General features: G+C 46.9%; 2 protein-coding genes across 2 annotated transcripts in view; both read right to left on the bottom strand.

Annotated features, from left to right (window-relative positions):
- Nucleotides 1-1418: 1418 nt before the first annotated feature.
- Nucleotides 1419-6121, bottom strand: LOC116353560 (uncharacterized). The gene is made up of 2 exons (XM_031789490.1): nt 6027-6121; nt 1419-5819 (listed from the first exon to the last, which is right to left on the bottom strand). Exon 2 carries the CDS (start codon nt 5544-5546, stop codon nt 4416-4418), a length of 1131 nt encoding a protein of 376 aa, XP_031645350.1. The 5' UTR covers nt 5547-5819; nt 6027-6121; the 3' UTR covers nt 1419-4415.
- A 477-nt stretch (nt 6122-6598) lies between these two features.
- fam193b (family with sequence similarity 193 member B) overlaps nt 6599-15060 on the bottom strand; it is a 56356-nt gene continuing 47894 nt past the window's right edge. The window contains exons 9-11 of the mRNA XM_031789489.1: nt 7629-8631; nt 7268-7343; nt 6599-7072 (exon numbers count right to left, since the gene is read on the bottom strand). Coding sequence (XP_031645349.1) covers nt 7000-7072; nt 7268-7343; nt 7629-8631 — 1152 coding nt within the window. The 3' untranslated portion in view covers nt 6599-6999. The remainder of the gene's footprint in view (nt 7073-7267; nt 7344-7628; nt 8632-15060) is intronic.

Here is a 15060-nt window from a genome sequence, read left to right as displayed (position 1 = left end):
AGAACTGTTTGGCCATAATGACCATCATTATGTTTGGAGGAAAAAGGGGAACGCTTTCAAGCCAAAGAACACCATCCCAACCGCGAAGCACGGAGGTGGCAGCATCATGTTGTGGGGGTGCTTTGCTGCAGGAGGGACTGGTGCACTTCACAAAATAGATGGCATCATGAGGAAGGAAAATTATGTGGATATATTGAAGCAGCATCTCAAGACATCAGTCAGGAAGTTAAAGCATGGTCTCAAATGGGTCTTCCAAATGGACAATAACCCCAAGCATACTTCCAAATGGCTTAAGGACAACAAAATCGAGGTATTGGAGTGGCCATATATTTTTGACCCACTGGGAATATGATGAAAGAAATAAAAGCTGAAATAAATTATTTCTTTCTACTATTATTCTGACATTTCACATTCTTCTTAAAGTAAAATAGCGCTGACCCATAACGGATGCAGGCAATGAGGCAGTGATCGCTGAGATCTTGGTTGAAAACAGCAGAGGTGTATTTAGAGGGCAAGTTGGTTATGATGATATCTATGAGGGTGCCCGTGTTTACGGCTTTAGGGTGGTACCTGGTAGGTTCATTGATAATTCTAGCCAAGACCGAGAAAGGGGACAGAAGAAGTTAATGGATTGGAGTCTCCGAGCGCGCTGGTGAACGGTAGCTGAAAGTGTCGGCTAGAGATGACATTCCTGCAGGAAGTTGAGGTCTTCTCTGTTGCCAGGGTAAGTCTACACGAGACACAGACCTTGTATGAAGTAGTTCAAAAATCCAAGATGCAAATATGAATAGGGAAGAAAAAAAAATGATTGGAACCATCAGGGTTTTAAAAATAAAACTGCGCCATGGTTCGTCGGACAAAGGCAATGAGGAAAATTTATGATAAATGCAGAAATCATGTAATAAATACAAAGGCTTCATAATTCATAAAGGTTCTGGTAACCAACTGCTATTATCTCATAGAACAAAACATACGATCCCCTCAGCCTGTGTTTACCTCAGATCAGATCTCCTCGGCCTGTGTTTACCTCAGATCAGATCTCCTCGGCCTGTGTTTACCTCAGATCAGATCCCCTCGGCCTGTGTTTACCTCAGATCAGATCTCCTCAGCCTGTGTTTACCTCAGACCTCCTTTTCTGCATTTCTTCCAAAACCCCATTCATTTTCCCCAACGAGCTGTCAGTAAGACTTTGAGAGCTGGTGTAAATCCTAACCCTTGTGTCTGCCATCCTCTGGTAGTCTGTCAGTAAGACTTTGAGAGCTGGTGTAAATCCTAACCCTTGTGTCTGCCATCCTCTGGTAGTCCGGACATGACCTTGAAAGAGGACTTTGGTTGAAAATATTAAGAGAATTCTCTTAACGAATTTACTTATCACTATGCATCCTTAAAACCACTCAGAAATAAAACACAACACTTAATTTTGTCAAAACTGTAATGTTTTAATCTTTCTGAACGAAAGATTTTCACAGTATCAAAAGTGAATAATAATTAAAAAAAACAGAAACAGAAAGGCCAACTTGTCTTAGGCCGACATTAACGGTATAGTGTACATCTACATTCCACACATTTCAGATCAAGTCTTCTAGTTGAATATAAACTGGGATACAAAATTTCAGAAACAGATTTTCGGGAAGGAAAAAATAAAATAAAACATGAAATCACGGAAACTTGTGACGTGTTTTTTTGATGACCAACTTGGAATCATCGAAGCACCACTTCTATCGGAAACATCACTTAAACTATTGATCGTTTTCTGATCAGAAAAGGGAACTCAGAAGATACTGAGTGACAGCAGAGGTTCTTATTGAGATGTATGACCCCAGAAGAGTCAGAGAGCATTGTGAATTTTTGTACCATGGTTGAAATCCTCACCAAACCTCAGTGAGACCAGGTTATCATTGCGGACTTGTTTAAAATGCCCCAAAATCACTTTTATGTACAAAAAATGTTCAACTGAAAAAAAAAATGAAAAAAAAGTTGTTAAAATGGACAAGTCGTCCTTCTTGTTTGTCTGTTTTCGTCCGTTGGATCCCTAATGAATACAATCCTGTGTGTGAAGATGTGAAGGAGTTGAGAGATCAAAACAACAGTATGAGGCAGCCATGGTGTAGCGTCCCAAATAGCACCCTATTCCCTATATAGTACACTACCCTATGGGCCATGGTCACAAGTAGTGCACTAGCCTATGGGCCCTGGTCACAGGTAGTGCACTAGCCTATGGGCCCTGGTCACAGGTAGTGCACTAGCCTATGGGCCCTGGTCACAGGTAGTGCACTATATAGGGAATAGGGTGCCGTTTGAGAAGCAAAGACTGTTGAGAACATGGCCACAGTATAGAACCATAATCACACACCACCATAGGGGAAGATATCGGCTCTGATAGCAGTTACACCACCATAGGGGAAGATATCGGCTCTGATAGCAGTTACTTCAACAACCAATGGGAGATATCAGCTCTGATTAGCAGTTACATCATCAACCAATGGGAGATATCAGCTCTGATTAGCAGTTACATCAACAACCAATGGGAGATATCAGCTCTGATTAGCAGTTACTTCAACAACCAATGGGAGATATCAGCTCTGATAGCAGTTACATCAACAACCAATGGGAGATATCAGCTCTGATAGCAGTTACTTCAACAACCAATGGGAGATATCAGCTCTGATTAGCAGTTACATCAACAACCAATGGGAGATATCAGCTCTGATTAGCAGTTACTTCAACAACCAATGGGAGATATCAGCTCTGATAGCAGTTACATCAACAACCAATGGGAGATATCAGCTCTGATAGCAGTTACATCAACAACCAATGGAAGATATCAGCTCTGATTAGCAGTTACTTCAACAACCAATGGGAGATATCAGCTCTGATTAGCAGTTACATCAACAACCAATGGGAGATATCAGCTCTGATTAGCAGTTACTTCAACAACCAATGGGAGATATCAGCTCTGATTAGCAGTTACATCAACAACCAATGGGAGATATCAGCTCTGATTAGCAGTTACATCAACAACCAATGGGAGATATCAGCTCTGATTAGCAGTTACATCAACAACCAATGGGAGATATCAGCTCTGATTAGCAGTTACATCAACAACCAATGGGAGATATCAGCTCTGATAGCAGTTACATCAACAACCAATGGGAGATATCAGCTCTGATTAGCAGTTACTTCAACAACCAATGGGAGATATCAGCTCTGATTAGCAGTTACTTCAACAACCAATGGGAGATATCAGCTCTGATTAGCAGTTACATCAACAACCAATGGGAGATATCAGCTCTGATTAGCAGTTACATCAACAACCAATGGGAGATATCAGCTCTGATTAGCAGTTACATCAACAACCAATGGGAGATATCAGCTCTGATTAGCAGTTACATCAACAACCAATGGGAGATATCAGCTCTGATTAGCAGTTACATCAACAACCAATGGGAGATATCAGCTCTGATTAGCAGTTACTTCAACAACCAATGGGAGATATCAGCTCTGATTAGCAGTTACATCAACAACCAATGGGAGATATCAGCTCTGATTAGCAGTTACATCAACAACCAATGGGAGATATCAGCTCTGATTAGCAGTTACATCAACAACCAATGGGAGATATCAGCTCTGATTAGCAGTTACATCAACAACCAATGGGAGATATCAGCTCTGATTAGCAGTTACATCAACAACCAATGGGAGATATCAGCTCTGATTAGCAGTTACATCAACAACCAATGGGAGATATCAGCTCTGATTAGCAGTTACATCAACAACCAATGGGTCTAAAGATGTAACTTTGAAGCATAAAGAGAAGTATGGAGCATGGCTCGATATCAGAACATGGGGAGGCTGACCACTGAAGATAACCACGACTTATATAGAATATACAGGGGAGAAATCAATCTGGTTTCATTTAACCACATCTTGTGAAGATGTGATTCCAAGTGTTAAACACAGTAACCAGATAAATATTTTGTTTATTTATTTATTTAAAAAAAAAGATTGAGTTTATATTAGTGTCGTTGATTACTTTCCAAACGTTCATTTTTGTTTAAACACAATTTCATACAAAATAATAGCATTGTACAAGAGGGGTAATGAATCTATTGGTCTGTGTCATCCACTGTCGTTGACTCCTACAGTTTGAGGAACATTGATAAACTACACCATAATGACTTACTCAATGGGACTCTATGGTTGCACCCTATTCCCTATATAGTGCACTACTTTTCACTATAGCCCTTCCGGGGTCCTGGTCTAAAGGAGTGCACTACATAGCGAATAGGGCACAATCTTGAACTCAGACTTGATGTTGAAGCTACAAACCATTAAATGAATGAACAGTGTTGGTTCAGCCTGTGATGTCATAATGAGGGGTCACGTTGGCACAATCAGAGCAGTACGATTCGGGGTCATGAGAGCACAATACCAGGATAGATAACCAACCCACACATGGCGTCTATGACAGTATAGATAACCAACCCACACATGGTGTCCATGACAGTATAGATAACCAACCCACACATGGTGTCCATGACAGTATAGATAACCAACCCACACATGGTGTCCATGACAGTATAGATAACCAACCCACACATGGTGTCCATGACAGTATAGATAACCAACCCACACATGGTGTCCATGACAGTATAGATAACCAACCCACACATGGTGTCCATGACAGTATAGATAACCAACCCACACATGGTGTCCATGACAGTATAGATAACCAACCCACACATGGTGTCCATGACAGTATAGATAACCAACCCACACATGGTGTCCATGACAGTATAGATAACCAACCCACACATGGTGTCCATGACAGTATAGATAACCAACCCACACATGGTGTCCATGAGAGTATAGATAACCAACCCACACATGGTGTCCATGACAGTATAGATAACCAACCCACACATGGTGTCCATGACAGTATAGATAACCAACCCACACATGGTGTCTATGACAGTATAGATAACCAACCCACACATGGTGTCCATGACAGTATAGATAACCAACCCACACATGGTGTCCATGACAGTATAGATAACCAACCCACACATGGTGTCCAAGACAGTATAGATAACCAACCCACACATGGTGTCCAAGACAGTATAGATAACCAACCCACACATGGTGTCCATGATAGTATAGATAACCAACCCACACATGGTGTCCATGAGAGTATAGATAACCAACCCACACATGGTGTCCATGACAGTATAGATAACCAACCCACACATGGTGTCCATGACAGTATAGATAACCAACCCACACATGGTGTCCATGATAGTATAGATAACCAACCCACACATGGTGTCCATGACAGTATAGATAACCAACCCACACATGGTGTCCATGACAGTATAGATAAACAACCCACACATGGTGTCCATGACAGTATAGATAACCAACCCACACACGGTGTCCATGAGAGTATAGATAACCAACCCACACATGGTGTCCATGACAGTATAGATAACCAACCCACACATGGTGTCCATGACAGTATAGATAACCAACCCACACATGGTGTCCATTGAGAGTATAGATAACCAACCCACACATGGTGTCCATGACAGTATAGATAACCAACCCACACATGATGTCCATGACAGTATAGATAACCAACCCACACATGGTGTCCATGAGAGTATGGATAACCAACCCACACATGGTGTCCATGACAGTATAGATAACCAACCCACACATGGTGTCCATGACAGTATAGATAACCAACCCACACATGGTGTCCATTGAGAGTATAGATAACCAACCCACACATGGTGTCCATGACAGTATAGATAACCAACCCACACATGGTGTCCATGAGAGTATGGATAACCAACCCACACATGGTGTCCATGACAGTATAGATAACCAACCCACACATGGTGTCCATGACAGTATAGATCAACCCACACATGGTGTCCATGACAGTATAGATAACCAACCCACACATGGTGTCCATGACAGTATAGATCAACCCACACATGGTGTCCATGACAGTATAGATCAACCCACACATGGTGTCCATGACAGTATAGATAACCAACCCACACATGGTGTCCATGACAGTATAGATAACCAACCCACACATGGTGTCCATGACAGGGGGGGGGGGTCCACACATGGGGGGGGGGGGTCCATGACAGTATAATGGGGGGGGGGGTCCATGACAGGGGGGGGGGGGGGGGTCCACACATGGGGGGGGGGGGTCCATGACAGTATAATGGGGGGGGGGGGGTCCATGACAGGGGGGGGGGGGTCCATGACAGTATAATGTGCGTTAACATGACATCCTCCAAACCATAAGACCTATTCTGACCTTAAAATCAACGTAAGATCAACATTGAACTTAAAATCAATGTAAAATCAACGTAAAATCCTTTAGAGACAATTGATTATCTAAAAGAGTGCCAATAAACAGAGCGCTGTGTGTTGAGGAAGAGATGGGGGAGATTACCCTAAACTAAAGACAGTAAAAGTTCATTGTGGGTCGTGGGTCAGTACCTTTAGAGAACAGAAGCACCAAATAGAACCAACCAATAACAATCCAAGAAGGTTTCTACAATGTTAAAATGTCCCACAATTACAATAAAAACACATTTTTATTGTAAAAAGGTAACTGTTTTCCATACTACATAGTGAAGTACACAGTAGATCTGATCTGACAGACGGAGAACCAACACCCGTCTGTGTCTCAACCTGGATCCCTCATCTCCCTCGTTGTGAAACAGCAAAGAGTCGAGTCCTCAGTTGGGCCCGTGTGTGAGAATGATCCCTGGCTGTCAGCCAATAGCATCGCAGTCCTGACCAATGGAAAATGGTGTTGCACCAGGGTTCCTTGGCTTGGTGAGGAAGAAGAGGAAGAGTGGGAATGAGAGAAGGCCTCAGGCCGTCGGGGTTGTATGGACATAGTCACGTTAGGGGGAGAGGGGAGGGGTTCTGCATTCTAGAACCCATCAGTTACTGGGCTGCGTTGGAAGGAACCTATTTGAGGGTAAAGTTGGACCAGTTTACTGCAACCTTCTGGCGGGTCTGTTTAGCAGAGTCAAGGCAAAACCTACAGAGAGACGAGAGAAATATCACAACATGGTTCTATTACCAGGAGGCTGGTGGCGCTCCCCCCCCCCCCCCCAAAAAAAAAAAGTCCAGTTTCCCCAGACAAAGACTAAGTCTAGAATGACTTTTAATGGAGAATGTCTGTTTGGTAAAGCGGCCCTAAATGTTTGGGATTGTCACCGGAGCCGAGCGTTACCTTTTGAAGTATTCCACCTCACGATCAATCTCATCCATTTCTTTTGGGTCCACGTCTTTAGGGAGGAACACATCGTCTGGGGATGAAAGAAACAGGGCAGAAACATCACCACCAACGAACGGTCTGATCGCTTTATCATTCACACTGACGTCTCCCTTCCTACATGTATAACACAAGAGACAGTCAACGAGAGGGTTATCTAAACTAATGTACCTGACATGTCTCCTCTCCTACAACATGTATAACACAAGAGACAGTCAACTAGAGGGTTATCTAAACTAACATACCTGACATGTCTCCTCTCCTACAACATGTATAACACAAGAGACAGTCAACTAGAGGGTTATCTAAACTAACGTACCGATGTTCCGGCTGGTTTTCTCTCCCTTGTTCTTGTTCTTCTTATTCTTCCCCTTGGGTTGCTGCTGCTGCTGGGCTTGGTTGTGATTGGTTGAGGTGGCAGAGTGACCTTTGGCCTCTTGCTCCTCCCCCTTCCCTCTTTGGGTGCTGGGAGCACCGGAGCTACTCGCTGTCCCGTTGGTGGCCGTCTGCCGGGTGGGTCTGGTCTCCTCCGCCCTCCTTGCCCCGGTTCTCTGGCTCTCAGCTGAGTGAGGTGGTGGTTTGGAACCAGAACCAGCCTTAGAACCAACAGCATCAGAACTGCTGAAACCAGTTTTCTGCGACTCTGCAGCTGCTTTGGATCCGGGTCTGATCTGGTTCTGTTCTGGAGGCAGCTGGTCCTGACGTTGCTGCTTCTTGACCTTCTTCAGCTTGCCAGCCCCAGGAGTAGGAGTAGTCATGTTCTTACCAGCCCCAGCATTAACCCCAGGAGTAGGAGTAGTAATGTTCTTACCAGCCCCAGGAGTAGGAGTAGTAATGTTCTTGGGCTCCGCTGGGGTCTCCTCTTTAGGCTTAGCTACCTTAATAGAGGCCTGAGTCTGGATCGACGCAGGGGCCTGGTGTTTATTCTCAGGCCTAGCAGAGGGGCACCTCTCTGGGGAGCGCACCCGGATCAGCTTGGAGAGGCTGGGGGTGGTGTGGAGCCTGTGAACATCCTTCCCCCCAGTACCAACCCCTGGTCCCCCTACCCCAGGTACAGTAGTACTAGCAGGGGTTGAGATGGGGCCGATGGGGGAGTTGTCCCGGGGATGGGCCTCCTCCCAGCCGCTGACCAGGTCCAGATGGCTCTTGAAAGTACCCAGGGAGAGAGGGGCCAGGTCGAGGTCTATCTGCTGCAGGTCAGAGCATGAGGAGCCGTTGAGGTGGGAGAGAAGATGGTTGCCCTCCAGAGTAGCAGCCTTCTTCGGGAAGTCATTCACATCCAGGTTGAGGTCGTACATGGAGAACGACGCACGGATAGAGTCCTGCAAGGTTGAAGGTCAATGTTGTTATTTTAGAAAAGAGAAGAAAAGCAGCAATAAGTTTACTGAACCAACATTTAAAACTGCTAAACTGCCAGTTTAATAAACCAACATTTAAAACTGCTAAACTGCCAGTTTAATAAACCAACATTTAAAACTGCTAAACTGCCAGTTTAATAAACCAACATTTAAAACTGCTAAACTGCCAGTTTAATAAACCAACATTTAAAACTGCTAAACTCCTTTAAATCAGGGTTTCAACTGTTTATCAGACTGCCCATAATAGACTCACTGAAACACTGATATTAACAGATTGAGGACTGGTTTCCTGGACACAGATTACGCATAGCCTGTTTTAGACGGAGACGCTCCATTGAGCATGATCCAGGACTATGCTTGACTTGTGTCTGAGAAACCGCCCCTAAAAGACTCCAACCCCAGATATCATTGGACGGGTCGCAATCAACTGGTCGACCTTGAGTTCCTATTCCCCCCCCCCTTCGTTTAGCGCTCTTGGCGGTAGGTGCACTTGATTCAACAGCCCTAGTGGCCCGGGGAAGACACAGCGTTCCCCTGCACAGTTTCCTCGAGCCATAGACCGACACAAGAATCCCGGAGCGCACAGCAAAGTTGATAACCTTAAATGATGCCAGAGGCAGAAATAAGGCAGTGGGACTTGAGGTAACACCATCAGCTGGAGCCGTGTCCCCTTTCCCCAGAGGAGGGACGGTGTCCCCTTTCCTCAGAAGAGGGACGGTGTCCCCTTTCCTCAGAAGAGGGACGGTGTCCCCTTTCCTCAGCGGAGGGACGGTGTCCCCTTTCCTCAGCGGAGGGACGGTGTCCCCTTTCCTCAGCGGAGGGACGGTGTCCCCTTTCCTCAGCGGAGGGACGGTGTCCCCTTTCCTCAGCGGAGGGACGGTGTCCCCTTTCCTCAGCGGAGGGGCGGTGTCCCCTTTCCTCAGAGGAGGGACGGTGTCCCCTTTCCTCAGCGGAGGGACGGTGTCCCCTTTCCTCAGCGGAGGGACGGTGTCCCCTTTCCTCAGCGGAGGGACGGTGTCCCCTTTCCTCAGCGGAGGGACGGTGTCCCCTTTCCTCAGCGGAGGGACGGTGTCCCCTTTCCTCAGCGGAGGGACGGTGTCCCCTTTCCTCAGCGGAGGGACGGTGTCCCCTTTCCTCAGCGGAGGGACGGTGTACCCTTTCCTCAGCGGAGGGACGGTGTACCCTTTCCTCAGAGGAGGGACGGTGTCCCCTTTCCTCAGAGGAGGGACGGTGTCCCCTTTCCTCAGAGGAGGGACGGTGTCCCCTTTCCTCAGAGGAGGGACGGTGTCCCCTTTCCTCAGAGGAGGGACGGTGTCCCCTTTCCTCAGAAGAGGGACGGTGTCCCCTTTCCTCAGCGGAGGGACGGTGAGTCAGGTGAGAGGCAGCTTCACCACTGAGTATCAGTCGCAGCCCGTCAGTCCAGTAACTCAGCTGGGCCTCACAAGTAATACAACTAATTATCTATTACCACTGTGATCATATACCAATTAAAAATATATATCATTTCTAAATGGTCTGAGAAGAGCAACATTGGCAGGGCAATTCATGCATAGCCAATATGCAGTGATAATGTACTGGGCCTATAGCCTACTGAGCATAGCCAATATGCAGGGATAATGTACTGGGCCTATAGCCGACTGAGCATAGCCAATATGCAGTGATAATGTACTGGGCCTATAGCCGACTGAGCATAGCCAATATGCAGGGATAATGTATTGAGCCTACTGCACAAAACTCACTACAGAACTGTTTTTAAATAGGTTAATGTTGCATAGGTTTACGTTGATTTAAAAAACAATCTGAGCAGTAGATCTAGGTAGTATGAACATGTAGATATGGTTAAAGTAATCTGAGCATATATGATGAACAGAGAGTAGCAGCAGTGTAGGTTTACGTCTAAATTTAAAAAACAATCTGAGCAGTAGATCTTGCATTTTTACTCCGAAGGTGATCACTGGTGGCCACTGCAGAAGACAAGGTGCAAATGACAATATGTAAGATTAAAAACATTATACCATCAATAGATAGACAATACAATAGGCCCTGTCATAGACTAGTGTCCTGTCCAGGGAGTGTCCTGTCCAGGGGGTGTCTAGCTGACTCAATACAATAGGCCCTGTCATAGACTAGTGTCCTGTCCAGGGAGTGTCCTGTCCAGGGAGTGTCCTGTCCAGGGAGTGTCCTGTCCAGGGAGTGTCCTGTCCAGGGAGTGTCCTGTCCAGGGAGTGTCTAGCTGACTCAATACAATAGGCCCTGTCATAGACTAGTGTCCTGTCCAGGGAGTGTCCTGTCCAGGGAGTGTCTAGCTGACTCAATACAATAGGTCCTGCCATAGACTAGTGTCCTGTCCAGGGGGTGTCTAGCTGACTCAATACAATAGGCCCTGCCATAGACTAGTGTCCTGTCCAGGGAGTGTCCTGTCCAGGGAGTGTCCTGTCCAGGGAGTGTCCTGTCCAGGGAGTGTCCTGTCCAGGGGGTGTCTAGCTGACTCAATACAATAGGCCCTGTCATAGACTAGTGTCCTGTCCAGGGAGTGTCCTGTCCAGGGAGTGTCCTGTCCAGGGAGTGTCCTGTCCAGGGAGTGTCTAGCTGACTCAATACAATAGGCCCTGTCATAGACTAGTGTCCTGTCCAGGGAGTGTCCTGTCCAGGGAGTGTCCTGTCCAGGGAGTGTCCTGTCCAGGGAGTGTCCTGTCCAGGGAGTGTCCTGTCCAGGGAGTGTCCTGTCCAGGGAGTGTCCTGTCCAGGGAGTGTCCTGTCCAGGGAGTGTCTAGCTGACTCAATACAATAGGTCCTGCCATAGACTAGTGTCCTGTCCAGGGGGTGTCTAGCTGACTCAATACAATAGGTCCTGCCATAGACTAGTGTCCTGTCCAGGGGGTGTCTAGCTGACTCAATACAATAGGTCCTGCCATAGACTAGTGTCCTGTCCAGGGGGTGTCTAGCTGACTCAATACAATAGGTCCTGCCATAGACTAGTGTCCTGTCCAGGGGGTGTCTAGCTGACCCAATACAATAGGCCCTGTCATAGACTAGTGTCCTGTCCAGGGAGTGTCCTGTCCAGGGGGTGTCTAGCTGACTCAATACAATAGGTCCTGCCATAGACTAGTGTCCTGTCCAGGGGGTGTCTAGCTGACTCAATACAATAGGCCCTGTCATAGACTAGTGTCCTGTCCAGGGAGTGTCCTGTCCAGGGAGTGTCTAGCTGACTCAATACAATAGGTCCTGTCATAGACTAGTGTCCTGTCCAGGGAGTGTCCTGTCCAGGGAGTGTCTAGCTGACTCAATACAATAGGCCCTGTCATAGACTAGTGTCCTGTCCAGGGAGTGTCCTGTCCAGGGAGTGTCTAGCTGACTCAATACAATAGGCCCTGCCATAGACTAGTGTCCTGTCCAGGGAGTGTCTAGCTGACTCAATACAATAGGCCCTGTCATAGACTAGTGTCCTGTCCAGGGGGTGTCTAGCTGACTCAATACAATAGGCCCTGTCATAGACTAGTGTCCTGTCCAGGGAGTGTCTAGCTGACTCAATACAATAGGCCCTGCCATAGACTAGTGTCCTGTCCAGGGAGTGTCCTGTCCAGGGGGTGTCTAGCTGACTCAATACAATAGGCCCTGTCATAGACTAGTGTCCTGTCCAGGGAGTGTCCTGTCCAGGGGGTGTCTAGCTGACTCAATACAATAGGTCCTGCCATAGACTAGTGTCCTGTCCAGGGGGTGTCTAGCTGACTCAATACAATAGGTCCTGCCATAGACTAGTGTCCTGTCCAGGGGGTGTCTAGCTGACTCAATACAATAGGCCCTGTCATAGACTAGTGTCCTGTCCAGGGAGTGTCCTGTCCAGGGGGTGTCTAGCTGACTCAATACAATAGGTCCTGCCATAGACTAGTGTCCTGTCCAGGGGGTGTCTAGCTGACTCAATACAATAGGTCCTGCCATAGACTAGTGTCCTGTCCAGGGAGTGTCTAGCTGACTCAATACAATAGGCCCTGCCATAGACTAGTGTCCTGTCCAGGGAGTGTCCTGTCCAGGGGGTGTCTAGCTGACTCAATACAATAGGCCCTGCCATAGACTAGTGTCCTGTCCAGGGGGTGTCAAGCTGACTCAATACAATAGGATCTGCCATAGACTAGTGTCCTGTCCAGGGGGTGTCCTGTACATCAAGCTGTCTCCATACAGAAACAGGAGATAGACTAGTGTCCTGTCCAGGGGGTGTCCTGGTACATTAGAAACAGGAGATAGACTAGTGTCCTGTCCAGGGGGTGTCCTGGTACATTAGAAACAGGAGATAGACTAGTGTCCTGTCCAGGGGGTGTCTAGCTGACTCAATACAATAGGATCTGCCATAGACTAGTGTCCTGTCCAGGGGGTGTCCTGGTACATTAGAAACAGGAGATAGACTAGTATCCTGTCCAGGGGGTGTCCCGTGCATTAGAGAGGCTATATAGAGTAGAGTAGAGAGGCTACATACAGTAGAGGCTATATACAGTAGAGAGGCTACATACAGTAGAGAGACTATATACAGTAGAGACTATATACACTAGAGAGGCTATATACACTAGAGGCTACATACAGTAGAGAGACTATATACACTAGAGAGGCTACATACAGTAGAGAGACTATATACACTAGAGAGGCTATATACAGTAGAGAGGCTATACACAGTAGAGAGGCTATATAGAGTAGAGAGGCTACATACAGTAGAGAGGCTATATACAGTATTTCACAGTGCCCTACGCCCATTTCACAGTGCCCGACACCCATTTCACAGTGCCCTATTTCACAGTGCCCTATTTCACAGTGCCCTATTTCACAGTGCCCTACGCTCATTTCACAGCGCCCTACACCTATTTCACAGTGCCCTACACCTATTTCACAGAGCCCTATTTCACAGCGCCCTACACCTATTTCACAGTGCCCTATTTCACAGCGCCCTACACCTATTTCACAGCACCCTACACCTATTTCACAGTGCCCTATACCTATTTCACAGTGCCCTATTTCACAGCGCCCTACACCTATTTCACAGAGCCCTATTTCACAGTGCCCTACACCTATTTCACAGAGCCCTACACCTATTTCACAGCGCCCTATTTCACAGTGCCCTACACCTATTTCAGTGCCCCACACCTATTTCACAGTGCCCTATTTCACAGTGCCCTACTCCTATTTCACAGTGCCCTATTTCACAGTGCCCTATTTCACAGTGCCCTATTTCAGCGCCCTACGCCTATTTCAGCGCCCTATTTCACCGTGCCCTACTCCTATTTCACAGCGCCCTATTTCACAGTGCCCTACTCCTATTTCAGTGCCCTATTTCACAGTGCCCTACTCCTATTTCAGTGCCCTATTTCACAGTGCCCTACTCCTATTTCACAGCGCCCTATTTCACAGCGCCCTATTTCACAGTGCCCTATTTCACAGTGCCCTATTTCACAGTGCCCTACGCTCATTTCACAGTGCCCTACGCTCATTTCACAGTGCCCTACACCTATTTCACAGTGCCCTACACCTATTTCACAGTGCCCTACACCTATTTCACAGTGCCCTACACCTATGTCACAGTGCCCTACACCTATTTCACAGAGCCCTATTTCACAGCGCCCTACACCTATTTCACAGTGCCCTATTTCACAGTGCCCTACACCTATTTCACAGTGCCCTATCACACAGTGCCCTACACCTATTTCACAGAGCCCTATTTCACAGTGCCCTACACCTATTTCACAGTGCCCTACACCTATTTCACAGCGCCCTACACCTATTTCACAGAGCCCTACACCTATTTCACAGAGCCCTATTTCACAGTGCCCTACTGCTATTTCACAGTGCCCTATTTCACAGTGCCCTATTTAACAGTGCCCTACACCTATTTCACAGTGCCCTACACCTATTTCACAGTGCCCTACACCTATGTCACAGTGCCCTACACCTATTTCACAGAGCCCTATTTCACAGCGCCCTACACCTATTTCACAGTGCCCTATTTCACAGTGCCCTACACCTATTTCACAGTGCCCTATCACACAGTGCCCTACACCTATTTCACAGAGCCCTATTTCACAGTGCCCTACACCTATTTCACAGTGCCCTACACCTATTTCACAGCGCCCTACACCTATTTCACAGAGCCCTACACCTATTTCACAGAGCCCTATTTCACAGTGCCCTACTGCTATTTCACAGTGCCCTATTTCACAGTGCCCTACACCTATTTCACAGCGCCCTACACCTATTTCACAGTGCCCTACACCTATTTCACAGCGCCCTACACCTATTTCACAGTGCCCTATTTCACAGCACCCTACACCTATTTTACAGTGCCCTATTTCACAGCGCCCTATTTCACAGCGCCCTACTCCTATTTCACAGCGCCCTATTTCACAGTACCCT

Source organism: Oncorhynchus kisutch, linkage group LG15 (assembly GCF_002021735.2).
Source record: "Oncorhynchus kisutch isolate 150728-3 linkage group LG15, Okis_V2, whole genome shotgun sequence".
NCBI classification, from domain to species: domain Eukaryota; kingdom Metazoa; phylum Chordata; class Actinopteri; order Salmoniformes; family Salmonidae; genus Oncorhynchus; species Oncorhynchus kisutch.
Note: the sequence above shows the minus strand (reverse complement) of the source record. Positions and strands in the feature narration are given on the sequence as shown.

Coding starts and splice junctions, on each gene's coding strand:
- LOC116353560 (XM_031789490.1), bottom strand. CDS start 5,546: ATGGACACCATGTGTGGGTTGGTTATCTATACTGTCATGGACACCATG.